Genomic DNA, 25,687 nt, shown 5'->3' with positions numbered 1-25,687 from the left:
TCCTGCCTGTGTGGGCACTTACTCATAGCTAAAATACAGACTCGTGCTCATGGGCAGTGGGAAAAATACACAATTGCTCCAGTTGGATTGTCACTGGAAAATCACAAAATGAGAGACTTGTCTATTACTGACACGTTACTGAGGGATGAGAAAAACTACAGACGCCTACAATTCTACCTTAATCAAGCAGACATGGGGATGTTTGCAGAAGACTATTTTTCCTAGGACCAAGCTCCTGATCAGTGACCCTCACCAACTTTTATTATAAGCTATTATTTAACTATTATAAAATTTGTGGGCAATGACTACAAAGTATAGTGTCCGCTGCTTCAAAACATAATAATATTTATTGGACTTTTTTATTAGAAAAGGTTTTATTCCCTTTTCAGTTCTACCCTGTGAAGTCCCACAGAACCTACAGAGGCCATCTCCTGTTTTGGGACCTAGACAGGGAATGACCATGAAGCAAGAGCCTTATCGCCATGTTTCTACATCTAAACGCAAGTTCTGAGCGGTGAAATGGGGCCAAGGCTCTTATTCTCTTAATCATCACTAGCAAATGGAGGAAATGTGTACTTGGCAGCTAACTTCTCACGGATAGTCCTACCCCTGAAAACCAATCGTCAAATTTTCAGTATTTAAAGGATCAGCAGCAGCATCAACCTTAATCTCTGCCACTATGATTCTAAGGGTCCTTGCTCTGCTGTTGGCAGGTAAATCTTGTCTGGTTAAGGAATTTTTATTTGCTTCTGCTCTTTCAAATACAAACATTGTATAGTGCAAGTGTGTGTAAGAGTGAGGGAAAGTTCAGCTATTTATATTGTTTGTGTATATGTGTCAGAGGTCTGCAATGACTATCTACTAGTGCTAAAGAAGGAGACAGATATGTTGGTACCCAAGGATGGTTGTAATTTTCATTTCTATAATTCCACTGCCAATGTAGTGTCTCTCCTACAGACACACACAAAGAGCAGTCTTCAAGGTGTTGAAAGACAGGTGAGTGCCCTGGACCTCTGTGCAAAGTTGGTCCAAACGGACAGCAGTTCTTAGTAGGAAGGGTAAGTGATACAAGGTTTAGCAAAGATGTGGACAGTACCAATAGTAATACTTTATAATCAATGCTGGCCAACCCTGTTTTAATTGTTTAATTTCAAGGACTGCGTCTGGTTCCTGGGAGCTGTGGTTTAACTGCATCTGGAGGGTGACTGTGAAATAAAGCTGTGAAGTTCTTAGTTAAATGCTGCACTGTGCATATTACTGCAAAATAGATATTGTGCAGTCTGGTTTTAAAAAAATGAGCTACATATGTTGTCATGGAAAAACAAATCCAGAGTAACCACCTGGGCAAGGATAAATAATTGCATTGTGTACTTACTGATAAAGTTTTTTTGGCTGAAGTGCTGGGGTCCTGAATTCAAGTCCAGCTTAGGTACTATCTGCAAGGAGCTTGGATGTTGTTTGTCAGAGTTTCCTCTACTCTACTGGTTTCTTCCAATACTCCAAAAACCTACAGGCCAGTTAACTGGTTTCTGATCAAATGGATCCTAGTGTGTAAGTGTGATAAGAGTGTAAGTTCCACTGGGGCAGGGACTGACGTGAATGCTGTGTAATCTCTGTAAAGCTCTGCATCAAACACTATATAAATAGCGTTTGAAAATGAAACAGATGAAAATGATAATAATAATAAACCAAGACAAAGCAGAATCTGATACAGATCTTACACAGATTAAACAATTCCATTGCCTTCCATCATTTACAGTGTCTCCTGCCTTGGCTAACACTAATACTCGGAACCTATGGCAATTCCGCAACATGATCAAGTGCACCATTCCAACCTGTGATCCTTACTTTGACTACAATGACTACGGATGTTACTGTGGAATAGGAGGTAGTGGGAATCCTGTGGATGCACTGGACCGGTAACTTGGGCAAAAGCCCATTTAATTTCATATATATTATTGCACTAACTTTATCATTGCCATCTGACCTGTATTTTAACTAGTCCCATGGGTAAAGAAAATAACAAAAACAGAAAAACAGCAACCCTGCTACTATCTGAAGGCTGAAGCATGCTGAAGAGGAAAATAAATGTAGAATTAACCTGTAGTATAATGTAGATCAGGGGGTCCAATAGGTAGATCAGGATGATTGGTGATCAGTAGATCTCAAGACACTATCAACAAACAGTTTGTCTAAATCAACCTCCCGTTTCATGCTTTTCATTTAGATATTTATTATGTTACATAAGAAATAGTTTTTTGTTAAATATAGCAATACAAATTCTCTCTCTCATAAATCAGTATTTAAGTAATATTTTCCATGGAACAGAATGCTAACAATGCTTTTATAGATGTAGATCATAATGGGACAACATCATTAAAAGTAGACCTTGCATTAGTAAAGTATGGGCACTCCTGATGTAGGTGTTCCAGTTTCTTTGTTAATTGTTGAGGTTTTTGGATTGTTTATAACTTTATATACATGAAAGAAAAAAATGTGATCTATAGTTAGAGTGAGTGACACCCAGCAACAAGAAAGAAGATTGATCCTGAGGTTAGATTTTTTTTTTAATTTAAACGATTTCATCAGTGGCGTAGCTACAGAGGGTGCAGACCCTGTGGGCATGGGGCCCAGGGGAGTTGGCGGCTTACAGAAGTGGGTGAGAGGATATGACATTTGTTACTCAGTCTACTTTAAAAGGGTAAATCTTATAAAAATGATAATTGTTATAATATTTCATATTTCTATTTAATGGGAACTGACATTCAAAAACTATTGGTTAGAGAGACATTGAGAGAACCTTTATCATTTTTATTTTAAACTTGCAGGTAAATTTGTTCTTATTGACCATAGTGGGAAAACGTGATGGGGCCCTTAGTTTTTAAGATCACTGGGACAGAGACTGATGTGAATGATGTGTAATCTCTGTAGCTGGCTGTTCTATCAAGCAAAGCTAATAGTGAGACCAGCCAGTAACCTGGCTACCCTGTTGTCTAACTGAATTGGGTTAAAAAACAAAAGTATTTGGTTAATTCATGGGAAAGTGGCAGGACCCGGCCAGACTGACCAGGTGCCCCAGGCAAACCAAAGGTGCACGTTTGTATTCTTTGCAGGACTTGTTCAGCAGGACTAGGGCTAGGCAGCAGGGAAGGTATGTGCCTGGCAACCCCCAAGCTTTGTGCCCTAGGTACATGCCTCTTCTGCCTACCCATAGTTACAGCCCTGGAAAGTCTGCCACTTTTGTTATATTTTAAAAACATATAATTTAAACAATAAATCACATGGCAACGCACCCTAATTAGCAAAGCTCTACAATATATGTGTTGTCAGAAAAACAGTGATACTTTCTATGTGTACAGCTTCCTAGTTGTAGCTGACAAAATATTTGTCCTTTCTTTGCTTTACAGATGCTGCCAAAGCCATGACAACTGCTACTCCAACTCTAAAGGACCCTGTAATGGCATCCTTGACAGCCCATACATTGAGATGTATGACTACACTTGTTCTGGAACATCTGTCACCTGCTCATGTTAGTAATCAGCATTTGTATAAGTGCCATTAATTCTTTGTGTGAATAGTATCAGTTTGCTTTGTCTCCACACTGGCCCATTTTTTGGGTCTGTGGCATAGAACCAGCATGGAGCCAGGGAATTCACATTAACAGAAACCATTTAGCTAACTAAAATATTATCTGGAAACCATTTATCCAAAAACCAAAAAAAAATTCAAATTAAGGGAAGGCCGTCTCCCATAGACTCAATTTTAATCAAATAATTCTAATTTTATAAGGTTATTTCCTTTTCCTCTGTATTAACAAAACAGTACCTTGTAAATGGTCCCAACTAAGATATAATTAATCCACACTGGAGGCAAAGCAATCCTGTTGAGTGTAATTACGGTACTGTTTAAATTATTTTTAGTAGACTTCAGATATGGTGATCCAAATTACAAAAAAACCCAGGTCCAGAGCATTCTGGTTAACAGGTTCCATACCTGTGTAAGTGTTAAAGGACCAGTAACATCAATTAAAAAAAAATCGTTAGTATAGAATGAAAAATTCAACTTTTAAATCTCTTTATTAAGAAATAACTTACCGAAACTCCGTTTGCGCTCCTCTTCAGAAAAGGCGATCCGGCAATCCATCATGCGGCACTCGATTTCTCCTCCCTGCTTTCCTTATAGGAGATAGCCAGGGATTAGAAATCGAGTGCCGCATGATGGATTGTCACCGTGTCACCTTTTCTGAAGAGGAGAGCAAGTGGAGTTTTAGTAAGTTATTTCTTAAAAAGACTAACCGATTTAAAAGTTTAATTTGTCTTTGTGGTTTTTTTTTCATTCTATACTAACGAATTTAAAAAAAAAACTTATGTTACTGGTCCTTTAAGTCAGCAGTTTATTGACCCGTGTATGGACCCAAAATAAACACATCCACGTATAGTATCTGGTCAAGGCTCAGGTATTAATATAATTGAAAGTCAGGAAAACAAGATAACAAGGCACACTTACCTGACTGCCGATACATATAGCAGTATCAAGCACTCTACCGGCATCTGTTGTTCTAACCGGGACTCCCTTTTTGTTCCTAGCTAAGAACAACGCCTGTGAAAAGTTTATCTGCGAATGCGACAGAAATGCTGCCATTTGCTTCTCGGGAGCTGGCTATAATTTAAAATACAAGAACCTGGACAGGAGTACAAACTGCTAATCCCACAGCCCTGACTGTGCTGACTTCATTGATGCTTTCATACACATCATACACAGGACATGACATGGGACTGGGCTTGTGTAGTTTATTGAACTATAATAAAGTATCTTAAAGCTGTTTTATGATTGTATTGGGATGACTAGCTTCCTGTGCAGCCTAATCAAATAAATCACAATGTATTAATTGAGCACAATCTAAATGGAAATTTACATTTTACTGGATCTAATGGAGCGTATATAAGAATACTAATGCATAAGCCTGTGACCATGAGCGAATTGTGGTCTAGATTGCAATCATATTAGCCTCTGTTTCTATTACCAAAATAATTTACTGGGTATGGCAGCAACAACATAGTTAGTGAAACATCCCACCCAAAAAGTACGTCATAGAACCTATAGGCACCAAACAGCAAATCTCAAACATAATGTATCAGTTCCACTGACAGAGAAACTGTTTGAATTGCGACAACCAGAATGCTTTTTCTGAAAAATGTAGGTAGACAGAAGAATTGGATGAAATTAGCCCAAAAAGAATTTGACATGTAATTCCCCACTGACACATTATTTCGATTATTTAGCGCTCCATGAACCATGAGGAGGAGGTGGTAAATTTGAACTGATCCAAAACGATTTAAGTTGCAACATGTATTGAAAAGGTCCTGAACAAATGCCTTCGGAATTTAATGCTGAAACAATGTTCTGCCTCTGGAGAGCCCTAGTTTTAGGACCCCAAGATGAATTATTTATTGCAATGTGGTTGGGGAGTTACAGTATCAAAACTAAGGCCCATGACATATGAGATGTTTGATCTGCTGCTGTATTTCTGAAGAGAAATTCTGTGAGAAATGCTTCGTCACCAGCTCCAGCTTTATGTTTATCGACACAAATGGTAAGCACCTGTCACCAGTTCTTTCAACCCCAAAACACTCGGATGGTTGCATTTTATTGTGATAACTAGTAGCCTGTATTGATGGGCGAATAAATTCGACAGGTGCGAATTAGCAGAGAATCTCCGCCTTTCAACGCCAGTGAATAAATTTGCGAAAATTTGCCAGTTAAAAAAACCTGCATGTGGCCGCTCATCAGAATAGTCGGGCGCATAAAAATTGTCAGGGGTCAAATTTATTCGGACGCCCATAAAAAATTGTCGCAGGCGTCTAAATTGACGCGCATCAAAATAATTTGGAGCCCATTGACCTCAACGTGTTTTGCTAATTTTTCTCCATTTTGCGAATTTCTCAGGAAATTCGCAAATTATTCGGCGAAATGGGAAAAATTCGCCCATCACTAGTAGCCTGATCTGTGACCAATGGAGCAAGTATTTAGTACATTACAGGCATAATAGCTATTGTGCATTGAGTCATTGCTACACCCTTCATTTGTCAGGGGATGCTGGGAGTTGTAGCTCATTTAGACTTGGAGAGCTGAACTTTGTTTTTTAATAATAATTGTGCTTCCCACAGGGTACCATTGTATATATTGTGCTGTATCCTGCCAACCTAGTGTGCCAGTAATTCTAATGCCATTCCTATAACTCCTTGATGGGGAGACCAAGGCTAAAATCTACATATGCTCTTTAGAATTTACAGTGTGCAAACAGAAAATGCTAAAAAAAAAGAGCATTCTACAAACAAATAGAACAATTCTGCTTTCAAGGACAGGAACAATTTATTGCCTGGTTCGTGACTCTTCACTGGATGTTTTCAAGAATGTAGAAATTATCAAGTATTTTTGCCACCAAGCCCGGAAACCAGTCTCTCAGTAAAACAAAAGGCTTAATTCCCCAGTAAGGATAAAAAAGTTCTGGTTGTTTCAGGACGGCTGCTTTGACCACTTCCCGTGCGCAGTCTTCTTTTGATGAAGCTGACATGGACACTTTATTTCCAACCTTCTTTACTGCATTTTCTAAGAAAATCAATACATGTAGCTTTATATTTCTTTTTAAAGTTCTACTCTATCTCTAAAACAAGTTTAAACATTTAGGATGGGGGTCCATAACTTTTTTTTACCCATGAGCTGCATTCAGCTGTCCAGCTGTTGAAATACAATCTGAAGGTGCAGGTGGGGCATCCCTGTTATATTTACAGTCCTGTTGTAAGGGGGGGAAGTCGCCCCTAGTAGCTTAAGGGTCAGGCCACACAGGGCGTTTTTGGGGAGATTTGGTCGTCTGGCGACTAATCGCCTCGTTTTTGCAGCGACTAATCTCCCCAAACGCCTTCCCTGAATCTGCGCTGGCTAAAATGAAAAAACACCGGCGCTAATCACACGCGGCGGTTCGTTCCCAAAGTTTCGAGGCAAACGTCCCCAAAACGCCCTGTGTGGACTTACCCTAAGGGGAGTTTTTTTTCAACAGGATTTTGGATTTTTAGTCATAACATCCTTAACATGCCTTAATGTAACCTAGTCCCTATTCTTCATTTCATATATTGTGAATCTTTTGTGACTAGAAGTCATAGCCAAACAATCTCCACCATAAAATGGAAACAGGTAATCAAAGAACCAGTGAAGGCTATTGCTTTATAGAGAGAATTAAATGATAGCAATAGTAGCATGTCCATTGATGCAACTGTAGCTGGTCAACATGCTCATATAATATAATTTGTTCAAGACTTCTTTCATAAAAGCAGTTTTTTTTAATGTAACCTGAAGAACACAAAGTTCTTGCCATGGAGTGTCTACAATTCCACTCTGGGAATGAAGAATACCTGTATCAATGTATCCAAGAACGGCCACGGTCACAGACATATTGCTATTCTGAAGAGCAAATTCTCTACGGAGAGAGCTGTAAAACCCTTCCAAAGCAAATTTGGATGCACAGTAGCTGGTAGTGAAGGGAGCACCAATGCGACCTAATTTAAAAAAAAAACAAAAACCAATTTAGGATATTTGAAGTGTAGCATATTAAATACAAAGTGCTAAAACAAACTATTAGACTGCGGCTCCTCAAGCTTTTTTAATGTGTGTAAGCAGATGCACATTATGTGGCTGTATTATAAATAAACTGCCAACATAGCACCAATGGCATTGCTTGGTCATATGCAGAAGAACACAGCATGCATTGTACCCCTATGTCCTGACTTCCTAAACCCTAAAGTAAGTAACAAAGTAACATAATAAGTTAGGTAGAAAAATTAAACGTCCATCAAGTGCACTGTATATAACCTGTCTAACTGCTAGTTAATCCAGAGGAAGGCAAAAAAAAACTGTACGAAGCCTCTCCAAATTGCCTCAGAGGGGGGGGAAAAATTCTTTCCTGACTCCAAGATAGCAATCGGACCAGTCCATGGATCAACTTGTACTCTGAGCTATCTGCCACAACCCTGTATTCCCTTCACTTGCTAACAAGCCATCCAACCCTTTATAAAGCTATCTAATGTATCAGCCTGTACAACTGATTCAGGGAGAGAATTCCACATCTTCACAGCTCTCACTGTAAAAAAACCCCTTCCGTTCCGAATATTTAGCCGGATTCTCCTTTCTAATCAGAATGGGTGACCTTGAGTCAGCTGGAAAGATCTACTGGTAAATAAAGCATTAGAGAGATTATTGTATGATCCCCTTATATATTTATACATAGTTATCATATCACCCCTTAAGCACCTCTTCTCCAGCATAAACAACACCAACTTGGCCATAATTTCTAAGCTAAGATTTTCCATACCTTTTACCAGCTTAGTTGCCCTTCTCTGGACCCTCTCTAATACAATAATGTCCTGTTTGAGTGATGGAGACCAAAACTGTACGGCATATTCTAGATGGGACCTTATCAGTGCTCTATACAGTGGAAGATTGACCCCCTCCTCCCGCAAATCTATTCCCCGTCTAATACAGCTCAAGACCTTATTTGCCCTTGATGCTGCCGACTGGCATTGCTTGCTACAGCCAAGTTTATCATCTACAAGGACTCCAAGGTCCTTTTCCATAATGGATTTGCCTAGTGCAGTCCCATTAAGGGTATAAGTGGCTTGAATATTTTTACATCCCAGGTGCATGACTTTACATTTATTAACATTGAATCTCATTTGCCACTTAGCTGCCCAGATTGCCAGTTTGTCAAGATCCTGTTGCAAGGATGCCACATCCTGGATGGAATTAATTGGGCTGGATAGTTTTGTGTCATCTGCAAACACTGATACATTACTTACAGCACCCTCCCCTAAGTCATCAATGAACAATTTAAATAAAATTGTACCCAATACCGAGCCCTGAGGGACCCCACTAAGAACCTTACTCCAAGTAGAGAATGTACCATTAACAACCACCCTCTGTACCCGATCCTGTAGCCAGTTTCCTATCCATGTGAAAACAACTTAATTAAGCCCAGCAGACCTTAGTTTGGAAAGCAGTCGTTTGTGGGGTACGGTATCAAACGCTTTGGCAAAATCCCATCTACAGCCCCATCACTGTCGAGCATCTTACTTACCTTATCATAAAACGCAAATTTTTCTGACATGACCAATCCTTCATAAAGCCATGCTGATTGCTGCTCATAATGCCATTCACTGGGACAAAATTTTGAATGTGTCTATGATTTATTAAACTGTGATATGACTACCTACACATGAAATTATGGAAACCAAAAGTATTGTGCTAAAAAACCCATTTCCCATCATGTACAGATACGAGTATACAGATACATACATGTAATGGTAAATAAAATGTCTACTTGTCAGTAAAACATTACCACTCATTGAGGACATGACAACAATGCTCCCTTGTGATTCCTGTAGGGCCTTGAGTGCAGCAGAAGTAAGCTGGACATAGCTAAGGAAGTTGATATAGATAGATCCCACAACTGGGTCCATTTCACCTTTGAAAAATCCAAATGATGCAGATCCTCCAATATGATTCAGAACCAAGTAATCCAAGCCCCCTATCAGAAATTAAAAGACTGGGATTTAATTGGATGACGTGCATTTCCCATATTCCTATTAGCCTAGGGACTGCAAACTCCAGACCCGAGGAATTAAAGTTTTAAAAATAAAATTTCATATAAATATGCAGTAGAAGGATACAAGATATGCACCTGTTTCAGATAGAGAGTCCAATCACAAAGGAACATGTATGAGCATAGGGGCTACTGTACGTTCCCATAGACAATGACTATAAATTGGGCCTCTGGGTACTTAAAATGCCAAGACCTATTTTGTATCTGAGTCATGCTGGCCACTCATTAGATGTTTTTAAAGATGTATGTCAGGGGTCCCCAACCTTTTTTTACCCGTGAGCCACATTCAAATGTAAAAAGAGTTGGAGAGCAACACAAGCATAAAATAGTCCCTTGGGTGCCAAATAAGGGCTGTGATTGGCTCTTTGGTTGCCCCTATGTGGACTGGCAGCATACAAGAGGCTCTACTTGGTACTATACTTAGTTTTTATGCAATTAAAACTTACTTCCAAGCCTGGAATTCAAAAATAAGCTTCTGCTTTGAGGACACAGAGAGCAACATCCAAGGGGTTGGAGAGCAACATGTTGCTCGCGAGCTACTGGTTGCCAAGGGGTTGGAGAGCAACATGTTGCTCGCGAGCTACTGGTTGGGGATCACTGATGTATGTGGAGCAAATTCGAATCTGCCTTAAATAAATATGCCTTTTGCTCTCTTTATTATTAGGTAAATGTACATTCCTTATTTTTACCTTATGCTTTTATGTGCATGTAAAATATTGACTTGCTCTTATGCATACTTTGAAAATGTGGAGATACTGAATGATACCCCAGAATATGGTATGTTTGTGGGTCCACATACTTGTTTGTGACGATGTCCAAATTAAGGGTTTTGGTACTGATAACTCAAAATATTGTCAGCAAATCTTACCTTACAATGTTATTTATATGTATGTTCTATGCTCCAATGACAATTAGGACTATAAGGGGGGCATTTACTAAACCGCAACTATTTCGGGTTGGGCTTTTTATCACCAAACAACAAAAAAAGTTACAGGGGAAAAATTAGACAAAATAGCAACAATTCCAAATCAGAAAAAATTCCAGATAAAACCTTTCAAAATCATGTAGAAGTCAATGGCAGATGAATTTATTTGCGGTTTCTTAAAAGTAAAAATGAGAAAAATTGGAGTTTAGGTAAATCCCCTCCCTAAGAGTAAACTCTGAATCCTACCGTAACTGGCCTTCAGCCAACCTACCCTCTTTGATCTGGGCCAGCCCTACAGTTTGGGATCCTGTGCTTTACCCAGAATTCAGTGTTCCTAAATATGTTAAATCAAAAGAAACTTTACTTTTTATTTTTAAGTGGATTTAAATTTAAAAATGCAAATATGCTAGATATTAACGTCTACTCTTCAGGCTTAACATTTGTTACCACTATTTGGACAATTTGCATTAAATCACAGTATAGCACCACTGTTCCATTAGAGAAGATCGTGAACCCATTTAAAACTTGATTTAAAATAATAAGCAACAACAAAGCACAATGCTGTAAGGAATCACAGAATATAATGGTAAATTAAAGGGAATCTCTAGTCAATGAGCAATACACAGTACAATGTGCCACTTTGCAATATATTTGTATATCGCTCAGTTCTATTTCATATTGGATCTGCAGGGAAATATATTGTACATTTATTCATTTACCACTGGCTGCAACTCTGCTCCATAGACAGAAGTTCCACTGGCCTTCTAGCAAGAGGATTAGAGCTCTTTCCTGGCCATCCCCTGGCAGCATAACAATTTGGGTTTTATCCCTGTACTGGTCGGACACAGAAGGGTTAACAAGCAACCTTACAAATACCCACCCCCTTCCCGCCCTCACCAGTCTTTTTTCCTTCTGTCCTGGCCGGACCGGGGATTTGTATGCTCTACCCACTTGGTTCTTCGGGACCAGATTCCAGGCACAGTTTTTCATGCACTTTCTCTGCCTGAAGCCCCTCCGTTGTGATCGCCATAGCGCCTTCTCAGGAGTGGGTCCCTGTACAGCCGGGGGGAGGTTGCGTCTGTAGTGGCGCAAGAAAGCATATACGTCATCAAAGGGCGCCTTATTTTGCCTCCGAACGGGTGCAGTTTTGCCTTTGCACCCGCATTGACGCATCTGTGATGGATCCGGCTGCCGAGAAAGCTGCTACCTCGAAGGCTTCACGGTGGGTTTAGAACTACTGAGTGTTTTTGCGTCTAAAAAAGTGCATTACTAATTGGGTGTTTGTCACTCTAGGCTTACTTCACCTGTTGAAGATACTGCCAGGAAAAGGCAAAGATCTCAGGATAAGGACATTAGAGCCTGTAAAGCCTGCAAAAAGCCTACATTACCGGGCAAGAGATTATGTGGTGACTGTATTGCAGAGATTTTGGAAGGTGACGCTGATATTCCACCTGCTCAGAAGCGTATACCTGCTCAAGACATTCCTTCAACGTCTAAGGATGCTTCTCAGTCAGACTTATTAGCCTGGATTAAACAGGCAGTAGCCTTAGGAATTCAAGAGGCAAAGGGTTCTGAAAATCAGATGCCTGCTGACCCGCATTCTAATCAGATTGAGGTGATTAACTCAGACTCTTCTTCTTCAGATGAGGAGGAAGAGAATTCATTTTTTGATATGAAATTTGTTCCAGACCTTATTAAGGCAGTGAGACACACATTAGTCCTTGAGGAGCAGGACCAAACAGACACAGGTGTGTTTTTTGCCAGGAAGAAAAAACATGTCTTCCCAGTGCATAAGGAGGTGCAAGATGTCATTTCTGCAGAATGGCAAAGGATGTCTAGGAAAGTTCCGGTAGAGGCAAAGATGGAGAAGCTATATCCCTTTCCTCCAGAATCCCAGGAAATTTGGAGCAATCCTCCAACAGTTGATGCTCCAGTAGCTAGATTGTCCAGAAAGACTGCACTACCAATAGACGATGTTTCCGCCCTGAAACAGCCAATGGAGAGAAGGATGGAAACAGAATTAAAAAAGTTATACATGATGACTGGAGCCATGTTGAGACCGGCAGTATCATTAGTTTCAGTGATCAAGGCCCTGTCAATGTGGATAGAGGATTTAGTGCAGAGGACCAGAGAAGGGGAGCCTCGTGAGAAGATTTTGGCAGCTCTGGAGGATCTGAGACTGGCGACATCTTTTTGCCTGGGGGCCGCTGGCGATTTAACAAGATTGTCTGCGAGATCTATGGCCTCATCAGTAGTGGCTCGTAGAGCCCTTTGGCTTAAGTACTGGTTTGCAGACACTGCCTCAAAGAATGCATTATGCAGGCTACCATTTGAGGGCAAGATGTTATTTGGCAAAGCTTTGGAGGATATAATATCCAAATCATCTGGAGGAAAGAGCACATTCCTTCCACAGGCTCCAAGGAGATTTAAAGATCCCCCAAAACGTCAATCAGACAGGTATTTTTCAAAGAAAAAGGACGACTTTAAAGCTTATAGGCCTGGTAGGGAGACTTTTAGGTCATCATCTTGGAAGACAGGGCAGTCTGGTTTTTTTCGAGGTGGAAAGGCCAAGGCCCCAAGATCTCCCAAGTCCCAGCAGAAGTCACAATGACGGGAGGCCTGTCCAGCTTCCAAGAGTAGGAGCAGGCCCGGACTGGCCATTTGTGAATTCGGGCAAATGCCCGTTGGGCCGCTGTCTTTGATATGTAAATGGCCCGCATGGGCCTCTCTGTCACAATATTGTTTCCCGGCTGAGAAGGAGCAAGCGGGAGCGCTGAAGGCATACAGCATGGATGAGCTCCTCGCCGAAGCGCTGACAGGAGCCAGAGGGAGATGACTTGGGACGAGATTAGCTCTCCGATATAGAAGGTGGCCTGGCAGACTTTTCACAGCAGCGGAGGGGTCGGCCTGAGCCCGTTGGCGGAGAGCTTGGGACAGCTGCGGAAAATGAGCCGGGTGCGGGCAGAAGATGTGGGTCTGGGAGCAAGTCAAGTTCCGCATTAGCGGCTTTGATCGCCTGCAAGCGGCAGGGGCAGCAGGCAAGGAGCCCCTCAAACCTCTCACTTTCATCCCTCCGCTGCTCTCCTACCAGTGCGGCTCTGTGCGGCGGGCAGCGATGCGCTCCGTGGGAGAGTTTGGGGATAACAGACCGCGCTGCCTGCTGGCTCCGCACAGGGAGAACCTGAATCAGATCAGCCCTTTGGATGGGCCCGCTGCCTTCCTGGACATCGTGGCACCCCCCTACGACCTGCAAATGGCAGGGATTGTCATTGCTATCAGCTGCTGTTTCCACCGCCGCCCCTCCTGGAGAAAGTGATGGGCCTGCCGCCGCCGGCCAACTCTGCCAGGGGAGGCCGTTTGTCTTTGGCCAAACAGACCAACAGTTTTCCCTGAGGGGATCCCACCAATCTCCTATACAGATCTCCTATCCATAGGGTCTCACAGACCTCAGCTATGCAAATGGACATTACAGCCAGAACCCCAGTAGAGCCGATATGAGTTTAATTTGTGTGGCCCCTACAAGGCATATACCGTGTCTCACTGCACAGACCCCTCTACTATAAACAGGCTAGGATTTTGGCCCTCTCTGGCATTTATAGGGGTTCCTGAAGCCTCATCAGAAGGGGCCTAGGTCATTCCAGTGCACATAACTCATCTGCAGGCTCTGGTTGCCCCTCTTCCACTTTAGGATTATGGCCAATCACCAGTCCATACAGACTCCACATTTTCAACTGATCGTCAGTTTGTTTGCTACAGAAAACACAGCAGTTGGCCCTAATTCAATAACTCATATGCCTGCACTGGGGTGATCTTCATACCATAAGTCTACTAGAAAATCATATAAACATTAAATAAACCCAATAATCGGATTTTTCCCCAATAAATACAAATAATATCTTAGTTTGGTTCAAGTACAAGCTATTGTTTTATTAATACAGAGAAAAAGGAAATAAATTAACATTTGGATTATTTGATTATAATGGAGTCTATGGGAGATTGCCTTTCCGTAATTTGGAGCTTTCTGGACAATGGGTTTCCAGATAAACAATCCCATACCTGAAGTGGGCTGCTTTGATTTTTTTTGCCAGGGCTGCTTTTTTCTCCCAGTCCGGCCCTGAGTAGGAGCAAGGCTTCTTCAATTTCAGGAAGTCTGGGCGAGACATTTTCAGGACTCCTGGGTTCTGTCCATTGTGAGAAGGGGTTACCGGCTGGAATTCATACAGAAGCCAATCCCTCACAATTTTTTTGTTGCCCCTTGGCCACGATCTGTGGCAAGCAGGGAAATTATGAAGCAATACATTTCCGACTTACTTCTCAAGGGGGCAGCAGTAGAGGTTCCATTAGAAGAGAGGGGAAGAGGATTTTATTCCCCTCTGTTTCTGGTAGAGAAGGCTTCAGGCGAGATGAGGCCCATTTTGGATTTAAGGAAGCTGAACAAGGGACTAAAGATCCAAAGCTTCAAAATGGAGACGATTCAGACTATAAAGGCAGCCATACACAGGGGAGACTGGCTTTGTACAATCGATTTGAAGGACGCCTATTTGCATGTGCCGGTGGCCTTAGAACATCAAAGGTTTCTTCGTTTTGCAATAGGTTGTCATCATCTACAGTTCACTTGCCTGCCCTTCGGGCTGGCCACATCTCCCAGAACATTTACCAAGGTGCTGGTGCTGGTTATTGCAAAGCTTCGAGAAGAGGGTCTAGAATTATATCACTATCTAGACGACCTCTTATTAGTGGCAAGACAAAAAGACATCTTAATACAGCACAGAGACAAGGTCAAAGCAACTCTCCAAGAGTTCGGATGGATTCTCAACGAGACCAAAAGTCAGTTGAGTCCAGTCCAAAGATTAACATACTTAGGAGCTTCTATAGACACAGTCTTAGGAATGATATCTCTTCCTCAGGCAAGAATCTCCAAGGTCAGGGAGATGACTTTGACCATGCTGGAACTAGACTATCTATCTGCCAGACAATTAATGAAATATTTGAGCTCCCTGACATCAACAATAGGACTGGTCAAATGGGCAAGATGGCAAATGCGCCCAATCCAGCGTGTATTCTTGGACCAATGGAAGCATCAAGAGTTGAACTGGAATCAGACAATATGGTTGCCTTGGAAGCTGAAGCATCATCTGCAGTGGTGGGCAACTCTGTTCAACCTAAGGAGAGGAATGCCTCTGCAGGAGCCGGAATATGTAGAGCTGTTCACCGATGCTTCAGGTCAAGGATGGGGAGCCCACATAGCAGATCTGTCAGTCCAAGGGACTTGGGCCAGGGAGCTGTCCTATCTTCCATCAAATATCCTCGAGCTGAGGGCAGTGGCATGTGCACTTCAGGCTTTCAGGAAAGAGCTACAAGGTCACTCTGTCAGAGTCCGCTCGGACAATGTGGCAGCAGTCACATATATAAAGAGACAGGGAGGCACAGGGAGCCTCAGTATGATGACAGAATTACTTCCGATCATGGAGTTTGTTCAAAATCATTTACTACACATCACTGCTCTTCATATACCGGGAGTAATGAATGTACAGGCAGATCTCCTCAGCAGGAGGCGGATCGACGGTGGAGAGTGGAGTCTTCACCCAGAAGTATTCACTATGATCATAACCAGGTGGGGATGCCCGAAGGTAGACCTGATGGCTACAGCCTTGAACCGGAAAGTGAGGAACTTCTTCTCCAGGTTCCCTTGTCCCCAGTCGACAGCAGTGGATGCGCTAGTCCAGGATTGGACAGGTCTATGTGCATATGTCTTTCCCCCCTTTCCATTGATATTGAGTTCTACAGAAGATCTTTTTCACCAGGATGGAAGCAGTGGTGGTACTTCCAGACTGGCCACGTCGCCCGTGGTATCCATTGTTGAGGAGGATGGCGGCAGACAATCCCTTTCGCCTACCAGACAGGGAGGATCTTCTGTCTCAGGGGTCTCTGTGGTATCCGAACCCCGCCAGGTTGAACCTGATGGCTTGGAAGCTGAGAGGGGAAGGTTAAGACAACAAGGCTGTTCTGAGGCTGTGATTAACACATTGTTGAGGTCAAGGAAGGCAAATACGTCTCACCGGTATTACATGATCTGGGAAGTGTTTCAGGCATGGGCAAGTGAGAATTTTGTGGATTTGTGGAACCCATCAGTGCCAAACATTCTTGAGTTCCTACAGTCAGGCCTAGAGAAGGGTCTGAGCCTGAGTACACTCAGAGTACAATTGTCAGCATTATCCGCGATTCTGGGAAGAAGATGGATAGTGGAACCCTTGGTTTCCAGATTCTTTCAAGCAGCAATCAGGATTGTTCCACCACTTAAGCCACTCACTCCGGTTTGGGACTTGCCTTTAGTCCTGAATGCTCTTGTGGATAGCCCTTTTGAACCTCTTGAACAGGCCACACTATGGAATGCCACCCTAAAAACTGTCCTATTAGTAGCTCTGACATCAGCCAGGAGAGCATGTGAGCTACAAGCTTTATCATCTAAGCCTCCTTATACTATCTTCAAAGCGGATTCAGTGGTCCTTAGACCGATATTACAATTCCTGCCTAAGGTAGTCTCTTCTCTGCACATGAATGAGCCGATTGTTTTACCAGCCTTCATTCCGGAGGTTGGGACACAAGAGGAATCGAGATGGAGATCTCTAGATGTGCATGCCTGTCTACGGATGTACCTCCAAAGGACTGAGGGCATCAGGAAGACTGATAGGCTGTTTATAGTCCCAGCAGGGGCTAGGAAGGGAGAGGCAGCCAAAACTGCAACATTGAGGAGATGGATAGTGACGGCAATACAGAAATCCTATAAAGAACAGGGTAAGCCGGTGCCTGAGGGGATCAAAGCACATTCCACAAGGGCCGTTGCATCGTCATGGGCAGCAGAAGCAGGAGCACAACCTGAGTCAATTTGCAGGGCTGCAACATGGGCTACTCCAAACACATTTATTAAACATTACAAATTAGATATTAGATCTGCGTCTTTGGCGCAGTTTGGACGTTCAGTACTGCAGGCCGCAGCTGTAACCTAATTAAATTCTGTTATCAAGCATCATTCAGTTGCCCTCCCATTTAATTGCTAGGGTACTAACCCAAATTGTTATGCTGCCAGGGGATGGCCAGGAAAAGAGAAAATTAATTAATACTTACCGAGATTTTCTTTTCCTGGCCATACCCCCTGGCAGCATGCCCACCCTTTTCATTGTCCGTCCAGTACATCAGGTAAAGACTGGTGAGGGCGGGAAGGGGGTGGGTATTTGTAAGGTTGCTTGTTAACCCTTCTGTGTCCGACCAGTACAGGGATAAAACCCAAATTGTTATGCTGCCAGGGGGTATGGCCAGGAAAAGAAAATCTCGGTAAGTATTAATTAATTTTCTCTTTTTTAACGCACAAAGATAATAATAAAAATAATAGTGGCTCAGTATATTTGAAAGTGGCTTGTTGTACCCTTAAGTAGACTTGAAGTTAAGGTATATTAACTTCAACATTCTCTTTACTCGTTGCTGTGACTTCGGAAACAATATTGCAAGCCAGCAGTAAAGGAATGAAGCTAATTAAAAGATATAGAGGAGAAATGACTCCTGTTACATTGTTTTATAGGATAAGTAAACCCTGTTCAAGATGCTTTTCTGTTTTTATTAACTACTGTTATAATTAATTTTGTAACAACACCTGCTGGTCAGTTCCTGTAACTGCACAGTCAAAGAGATACACCTTCAGAAATACAGAGAAGTGTTCTGATGCTGCTCTGCTCAGGTAGGAGATGGAAAAGGGCATCTGAAGTTTCTGATCTGTCTTTCCTGAGCTCAGAACCATCAGAACACTTCTCTGTTTTCCTTCTGAAGGTGTATCTGACTGTCTTTGGCTATAAAGTTACAGGAACTGACCTGCAAATGGTAACAAAAATGTTAAGCTTAATAGCTCTGATACTTAAAGGGATACTGTCATGAGAAAACATGTTTTTTCCAAAATGCATCACTTTATAGTGCTGCCCCGGCAGAAGTCTGCACTGCATTTCATTTTTTAAAAGAGAAAAAAAAATTATCCTTAATTTTTAAATTTGGCATGAGGCTAGACATGATGTCCCCACAGGTGCCCCCAAACCATGTGCTCTGATGGGACAATGGAAGGCTAACCAGATAGCATCTACCTGATACCTCAGCTGCAGGATTTATTCGCATTACTAACCCCACCCCCTGCTTTTTCCTGCTTGGGTGCTATTTTCATGTCTACCACTAGGTATGAAACACAATTTACATCATGTTGAAATACAATGAGAAGGGGAGAAACAATAGTTGTCTCAGAGCAATTCCATCCTGAAGTGCTGGCTCCTTCTCAAAGCTCAGAACACACCAATATTACAGCTAAAAAATATAAATTTGTTGGTTCAAGGATAACATTAGAATTGGTAGAATAAATTACTTGTACTTGCAATGTAAAAATGTAAAAGTGCTTAGAAATGCATCCTGAACAATTTTACATTCAGTTGTTTTTTTTAAGGTGCACTTATACTTTAAGGGGCAAATTTACTGTGGCGTTAAGTGGCTAGCTAGCAAAAATTCACCAGTGTGATGTAATTTTGCCACTTTGCCGATTTACTAACGGGTGCTGGCATAAATTCACTAGCGAAGTATACCTACTCTAGCGCTACTTCGTACCCTTACGTCAGACGAAGTTGTGCTCTGCCGAAGGGATGTAAATATGCTAATTCACTAACTTGCGGATTTTACTTAATGTTTCCTCTAGCGCCAGACTTTGCCAGCTCAGACCAGGCGAAGTGCAATAGAGTAGATAGGAGTTTGTCAAAAAAAAAAGTTGAAAAACACTGTTTTTTACTTTTTACTGGGTGATAGGCTGACAATTTTTTTCATCCCTCTTCCCCCTTACATTTGGCACCTAAACTATACAGTGTGCACCAGGCCCGGACTGGCAATCTGTAGGTTGCTATAAGGTCCCATAGAAAGTCAGTATTTAGTGGGCTGGTGGGGGCTGTTTGGGCCTCTGTGTGGGCTGATTGGGCCTCTTTGTACTGAAAATACCAGGGCCTATTTTGACTCTCAGTCCTGAGCAGCACTGAAGCAAGTAGCGAAAGCGCTACTGACTGGGAGGGGGATTTCCCCTTGAAACAGTGGCGTTTAATTTAGCCCAGCATGGACGCGCCTGGCGTCTTTGCGCAGGCGCAAGAACAGGGGGTGACGTCATCGCGCATGTACACAGGAACGGCCTTATAAGGCGGCGCCTCCCACTGAGCTTCCTCTTGGCGCCCATAGCAGCTACAGGCACAACTTACCGCCCACCCACCCACCCAGTAATAAACAATTCCATTGTTGTGTTGTTATGTTTTAAAAAAAAAAAAAAAGGGGGATGAGGTCTGATGATGTGCATTTAAAGGAATATTTGTTGAATTTTCAGTGTTCTTGTCACAGCGTGGCGGTTATTGATCCTTTGCCTGTATTCGGCCTAGTATAAAAGTAGACACCACATGCCCACTGCACACAGTGGCCGGCATTCGGGGTAAGATATATATAAGGTCATATACTTGACAGTTAACGAGATACGTTTTTGAAATGGCAAGGATTGGGAATAAATAAATATATAGAAATAAAGCTGTGGCCGACCTTCACCCACTATTCTGTTTCAGTGTGTTTTATTTATAAACTAGCATTCAAAGGGGGTATCCCTAGCTGGGCATAAATGTTAAGTTCCATAGGCTTAAACATCTTCACAGTCAGACCTGGTGGGCACATGTGTAGGGCAATATAAGACCTCTATTAAATTTTATTAAGTTTCCCTGGCCTTGTGTAGTGTAATGTAATTGCTGCAGCATACATGTCCATTGTACTTTAACTGCACGCCGTATGCTAATTAGGCATCGCTAGCGTAACTTTAGACTGCTTATCGTATTATCGCTAGCGTTCGGTAATCTGTGTGCAACTTTGGATCTTAGTGAAATCGCGCAGCCCTTGCGAAACTACGCCTGGCGAAGTGTGGCGGAGTGCGGCGAAGCCATCGCTATTGCATTTTCATGCATAGTGAATTTGACCCCAAAAGTCAGACCCAGAAAACAGAAAAGGATAAACACACACACTTCTTTTAGGCATGGTTACATTTACACACATGGTCGATCTGGGTCTGCCTGGTGTGCCCCAGCTCCCGTGGGCCCCCCAACCCAGACACGCACCCTCCTCCTGATTGCCTTGATCGTGGCTGCAGCTACCGCACAGGTACAGCAGGGGTTATGGCTGGGGAGGGGACCTCCTAGGGGTGGTGGGGGGAGCACAGAGGAGGTTGTGGCTGGGAAGGGGGCCTCTAGGAGGGTGGTTTGGGGAGCCCTGTGGCGTAACTTTGTAAGTCCTGGTGTGCCTCTGGGGCCTCCGGTCTAACACTGTTTAGACACACTTTGAACATTTGAAACATTTAATATATGTACTTTATATTGAAAGGTTCCTTACAATTATATATGTTATATTAGAATTATATAATTATATATTAGAATTATATTTTGTTATGCAAAAAAATGGTTTTGGGTGAAGATCCCCTTAAGATAGAAGTGGCCTCTTCTTACCAAGCTTGTTCACTGCTTCTTGGGCCACGTACTGCGCTGATGTCAAGTTTCCCATATCAGAGGCCACATAATGTGCAGAGGCCGCTCCTAACTTCAAACATTCATTTGCCACCTAGAAAACAATCATTATCATTTATTTATAAAATGCCTGCAAAATACATAGCCAATGTTTCCTCTAAGGTGTGCGCGCGCACAAATTTTGAGACTAGCGCACTCAATAAATTGTGCACATTTTGCATTAATTATGACATGAGCACACACTTTTTAGAAATTGTGCACTCCGGTTTAAAATGTACGCACAAAATAATTTATAGCGCACATAGCCAACAAGGACTTAGAGGAAACATTGGTGGTGGCTTATATTAATATTATTAAAAAAAAACAAAACAGGGGAGAGTTTGGCAATGGATTGGAATTTTAGAGACTGAAAGATTCTGAATATAATATGAAAGAAAATTCGGAATGAAAGAATATGCAGTGGAGAAGCTGATATTGGACAGTGGAATTAGTGATTGAGTTCAGAGACAGCATTTAGAGGAGACTGAAGGTGGTTATTATTATTATTTGTTTTAAAATAAAATGTATTTATAAAGCAGCAACATATTCTGCAGGCAGAGCTGTAGGTTGGTAGATGGGAATACCAATATATGGGATATAAGAAATATGGTGCAGCTGACAGGAATGTAAACATATAGTGTAAAAGGCAATTCCCACTTACAGAGGATCCCTGCTCTACACTAATAACTAATAACATTTCACTTTAAAGGAACAATAACAACAAAAAATAAAAGTGTTTAAAAGAAATGATAATATAATGTATTTGCCCTACACTGGTACAGATGGTGTGTATGCTTCAGAAACACTACTACAGTTTATATAAACAAGCTGCTGTGTAGCTGTTATGTTTTGGATAGCCGAGGATGAGTAGAGTATAACAGTGCTTTATTAGCAGACTCATGACTCATGCAGCCATTACACAACAGTAACTTCCAACTCTATCACTCTTGAGCAGTATTGATAGTACTATGTATACACAGTATAACTCATGTGCACAGTGACACCTACAGACCATTTGTATAAACATCACATATTCCCCCTATAGTAGGAAAACATTTGGGCAGATGTAATAAACAATAAACAACAATTTCAAAGTATGCATCCTAAAGCAATATTATGCATTATTCACATCACATAGTCCTGGGTCCATGCAGGTAGTTTTCTGATTCTCTCAGTACGACTTATAGGTTCACTTTCTTCAGGCCCATTGCAGTTGGCTACCCAAAACATAACAGTAACCATTCAAGCACACAGTAGATAACAGATAAGTTCTGAAGAAGCCCATTTTACTAATATATGGCTTATCTGTTATCTACTGTGTATCCTGTCCTCCAATAAAGTTTTGAATGCTGCAATATAATATATATATATATATATATATATATATATATATATATATATATATATATATAGTGAAAACAGTACCCCCTCTTGTAAAATATAAGGATATTATAAGTTACCGAGGAGTTTCATGATCATATAAAAATACGAGGCCGAAGGCCGGGTGTTTTTATACAGGTCATGGAACTCCGAGGTAACTTATAATATCCTTATATTTTACAACTGGGGGTACTTTATTTATTATAATACACAAGTTTCAGTGAGTCATGTGACAGAAATGACATCAGAACTCACCGTTTATAACTGATGACATCAGAACTCACCGTTTATAAGGATATAATTTACAAGATATTCATGGCTTTTGTGTATTATATAGTGAATAAAGTACCCCCTTTTGTCAAATATAAGGATATTATACGTTACCGAGGAGTTTCATGACCATATAAAAACACGAGGCCGAAGGCCGAGTGTTTTTATACAGGTCATGGAACTCCGAGGTAACTTCTAATATCCTCATATTTTACAACTGGGGGTACTTTATTTATTATAATACACAAATGTCAATGAGTCATGTGACAGAAATGACATCAGAACTCACCGTTTATAACTGATGACATCAGAACTCACCGTTTATAAGGATATAATTTACAGGATATTCATGGCTTTTGTGTATTATATATATATATATATATATATATATATAGTATACTGTATATCATTTTTCTGCAATTTTTTATGGTTGGTATAAGGGTTCCCTCAAAGACCTGAAATATTAAATATAAGTATAATAGAGGTGAGATGAATACATCGCAGAAAGAGGCATTACTTACTTCCTGCAAACGCTGAAGTCTTCTAGCTGTGACCATTATATGTGCACCCATCCGGGCAAATTCATAAGCAATCTGCTCTCCAATCCCAGTGCTGGATCCTGTTATAAGTACACGTTTTCCTCGAACTGATTCTGCAGGTGCAAAATACATGTTGGTTCACTGACCAACACAAGGTACAATTGGATGCAATGGATACAAAACTGAGTGACATTGACACTATTCATAACGGTACTTGCCATCATATCTGCTCCTAGGAACTTGCACTGAGCAAGTATTTAGGGAGGGTTTCAGGGATTATAGCTGACCACCATGCTGTCCCTTCAGAGACGATACTTGAAAATTTGAACTTGAGTATGCATATTTATCCAGTAGGAGAGTGAGAATACAGTTTATACACCAACCTTCTCATCTACTTGATTTTAACTACCCTGATTTTAAGTCATCCTGCATTTCACATTTTTTATTTGTGGTCCCACCAATTTATAATGCATTTCAATGAGTACATTTCCCTAATTTTAAGTAATGTTTTCCTGGACTTTACATCAATATTTTGTCCTGATGTACCCAAAAACAGCTTTTTTTCCTCTATGAATGTTATTATTTGTGAAATAAAGAGGTTTAAAATACTAACTGGATTTATGTTTTGCCTTGGTTCTGCCTGTTAACGGTTAATTCCAATTAGTATGTCCCGTATACAGTCCTGCACCAATCACTTTTTGCTTTAGGTTGTGTATGTAACTGACAGAGAGGCACATGCCCCCCCCACAGTGTAACATTAATGCTGCAAATCTTAACCCTATTTATTAACACAGTAAATATTGAAGAAAAAGTTACTTTAACATATTTCACAGATTTTACATTTTCCTGGACTTTACATAGGGATGCACCGAATGTAAATTAGGGGTGGGAAGGGGAAACCATTTTTTACTTCCTTGTTTTGTGACAAAAAGTCATGCAATTTCCCTCCCGCCCCTAATTTGCATATGCAAATTAGGATTCGGATTTGGTTCGGTCAGGCAGAAGGATTCAGCCGAATACTGCTGAAAAAGGCCGAATCCTGGCCGAATCCCGAACCGAATCCTGGATTCAATGTATCCCTAATTTTACATCACTAGTACCCTTAAAAAAATGTAAAATGGAGGTTCTACTGTACTGCAGAGCTGTCAACTTTTCATGAAGAGCTGCCGCAAGACATGCGGCATGCGCCAGCAAATTTTCCAGCGGAAGTTAAGTCACGTGCATGCTCGATCTGTGGAAATCTGCAGCAATTATCAGAAATCGGGGGAATGAATCAAAGTGATGGGAGACGGGGACAGAGCTGAAAATCTTGAAACTCACAAAAAAAATCAGGGAAGTTGACAGCTCTGATACTGTAACATAAGCAAAAACTAAAGGTGAATTTAACACTCTTTAATCTGTAGACCAGTATGCAAATGGTTATATGTGAAAATAAATCCCTCTTACCTGGGTTCATGGACTCACTGCTATAGTAATGATAAGCAGTGTATCCAACACACAGAGACAGAAGCAGCAATTTTACCCCAGCCATGCTGTCTATGAGAAGAATAGCAAATGTACACACTAGCTCTCAGCCCAGGGTAAAGTCTTTCTGCTCATACCAGCTCCTGCCCATCCTGCTGCTGCTGCTCCTCCTACCTTTTCATTGCAGGAATTTATATAGCAATCAGGTCAGTTTACAAACAATTTACAGACACGCAACACTGAACACTGCTTTCAAGTTAGTATTGTGAGCATACGTGTTTATTTTGTTTTGTGTCCGTCTTGCTGAGTTTGCTCTGGATCAAATATATTATCAACAATCTGAAAAAAGTTCCCAGGAAAGAAAAAAAATGAGTGGAGACATATGCAAAAGGAGAACCATAAAAAGAGAGGTGACCATTTAACTCCTAAATGCTAGGAGTGTGTAGAGCCCTACGATTTTGTGAATAAGTCATGTGACCTTTGAGATAGGTTGTCAGCACTTGGTTACCCGATGTCCAGTCTTACTCTGGCTTTTCGTACCCAGTCAGATGTACCAAGTAAATCATCCTCTGATCCTGTGTTTAACTCTGTTTCTTTAGTCCCCAGACATTGTGAAAATTATTAAGAGAAATATAGCTATACTGAAGACCTTTATTACATCCATCTTACAAGATGGATGTCTATTTGTGTCCAGGAAATCTAGAACACTCAGAAACATCTTATCTCCTAGTATGATTACACCTGCAAGAAACATACATAAGGACTCTTTCAAATGTGGGTCACAGAGTTGTATAACTTGTCAACAGGCCTGGCTTTCCTTATTTGGCACCCCTAGACCACCAGGTCCTAGCACCAGCCA

At 41.4% G+C, this 25,687-nt stretch overlaps 3 protein-coding genes and 1 pseudogene across 4 annotated transcripts; 3 read left to right on the top strand and 1 right to left on the bottom strand.

Moving 5' to 3' along the window:
• Positions 1-582: 582 nt before the first annotated feature.
• Positions 583-4,892, top strand: pla2g1b.S (phospholipase A2 group IB S homeolog). Of its 2 annotated transcripts, none has more exons than XM_041580275.1 (4): positions 583-713; positions 1,760-1,919; positions 3,408-3,529; positions 4,587-4,892. In XM_041580275.1, the coding sequence occupies exons 1-4, from the start codon at positions 680-682 to the stop codon at positions 4,703-4,705; spliced, it is 435 nt and encodes a 144-aa protein (XP_041436209.1). In that variant the 5' UTR covers positions 583-679; the 3' UTR covers positions 4,706-4,892. The 2 variants fall into 2 exon arrangements, with proteins under 2 accessions (XP_041436209.1, XP_041436208.1); XM_041580274.1 differs by lacking the exon at positions 583-713 and adding an exon at positions 1,437-1,551.
• Positions 4,893-6,353: 1,461 nt separating this feature from the next.
• hsd11b1l.2.S (hydroxysteroid (11-beta) dehydrogenase 1-like, gene 2 S homeolog # L to S move genepage) lies at positions 6,354-24,970 on the bottom strand. The gene is given in 6 exon segments (NM_001090127.1): positions 6,354-6,609; positions 7,410-7,553; positions 9,389-9,577; positions 21,119-21,230; positions 23,347-23,477; positions 24,811-24,970. Coding segments are annotated over 6 exon segments (876 nt in total). The 5' UTR covers positions 24,896-24,970; the 3' UTR covers positions 6,354-6,394.
• LOC121399479 (lamina-associated polypeptide 2-like) lies at positions 11,381-14,825 on the top strand. The gene is made up of 2 exons (XM_041580273.1): positions 11,381-13,217; positions 14,700-14,825. Exon 1 carries the CDS (start codon positions 12,160-12,162, stop codon positions 13,186-13,188), a length of 1,029 nt encoding a protein of 342 aa, XP_041436207.1. The 5' UTR covers positions 11,381-12,159; the 3' UTR covers positions 13,189-13,217; positions 14,700-14,825.
• LOC121399480 lies at positions 13,224-14,342 on the top strand (annotated as a pseudogene).
• Positions 24,971-25,687: the final 717 nt, after the last annotated feature.

This window comes from Xenopus laevis, chromosome 1S (genome assembly GCF_017654675.1).
Source record: "Xenopus laevis strain J_2021 chromosome 1S, Xenopus_laevis_v10.1, whole genome shotgun sequence".
Classification (NCBI taxonomy): domain Eukaryota; kingdom Metazoa; phylum Chordata; class Amphibia; order Anura; family Pipidae; genus Xenopus; species Xenopus laevis.
Note: the sequence above shows the minus strand (reverse complement) of the source record. Positions and strands in the feature narration are given on the sequence as shown.

Excerpts from the sequence above, each read along its gene's own strand:
- pla2g1b.S (XM_041580274.1), top strand. The coding sequence starts at position 1,452 with ATGTTGTTTGTCAGAGTTTCCTCTACTCTACTGGTTTCTTCCAATACT. Across the intron at positions 1,552-1,759 it reads GATCAAATGGATCCTAGTGT|TGTCTCCTGCCTTGGCTAAC; the intron begins GTAAGTGTGATA and ends CATCATTTACAG. Across the intron at positions 1,920-3,407 it reads CCTGTGGATGCACTGGACCG|ATGCTGCCAAAGCCATGACA; the intron begins GTAACTTGGGCA and ends TTTGCTTTACAG.
- LOC121399479 (XM_041580273.1), top strand. The coding sequence starts at position 12,160 with ATGCCTGCTGACCCGCATTCTAATCAGATTGAGGTGATTAACTCAGAC.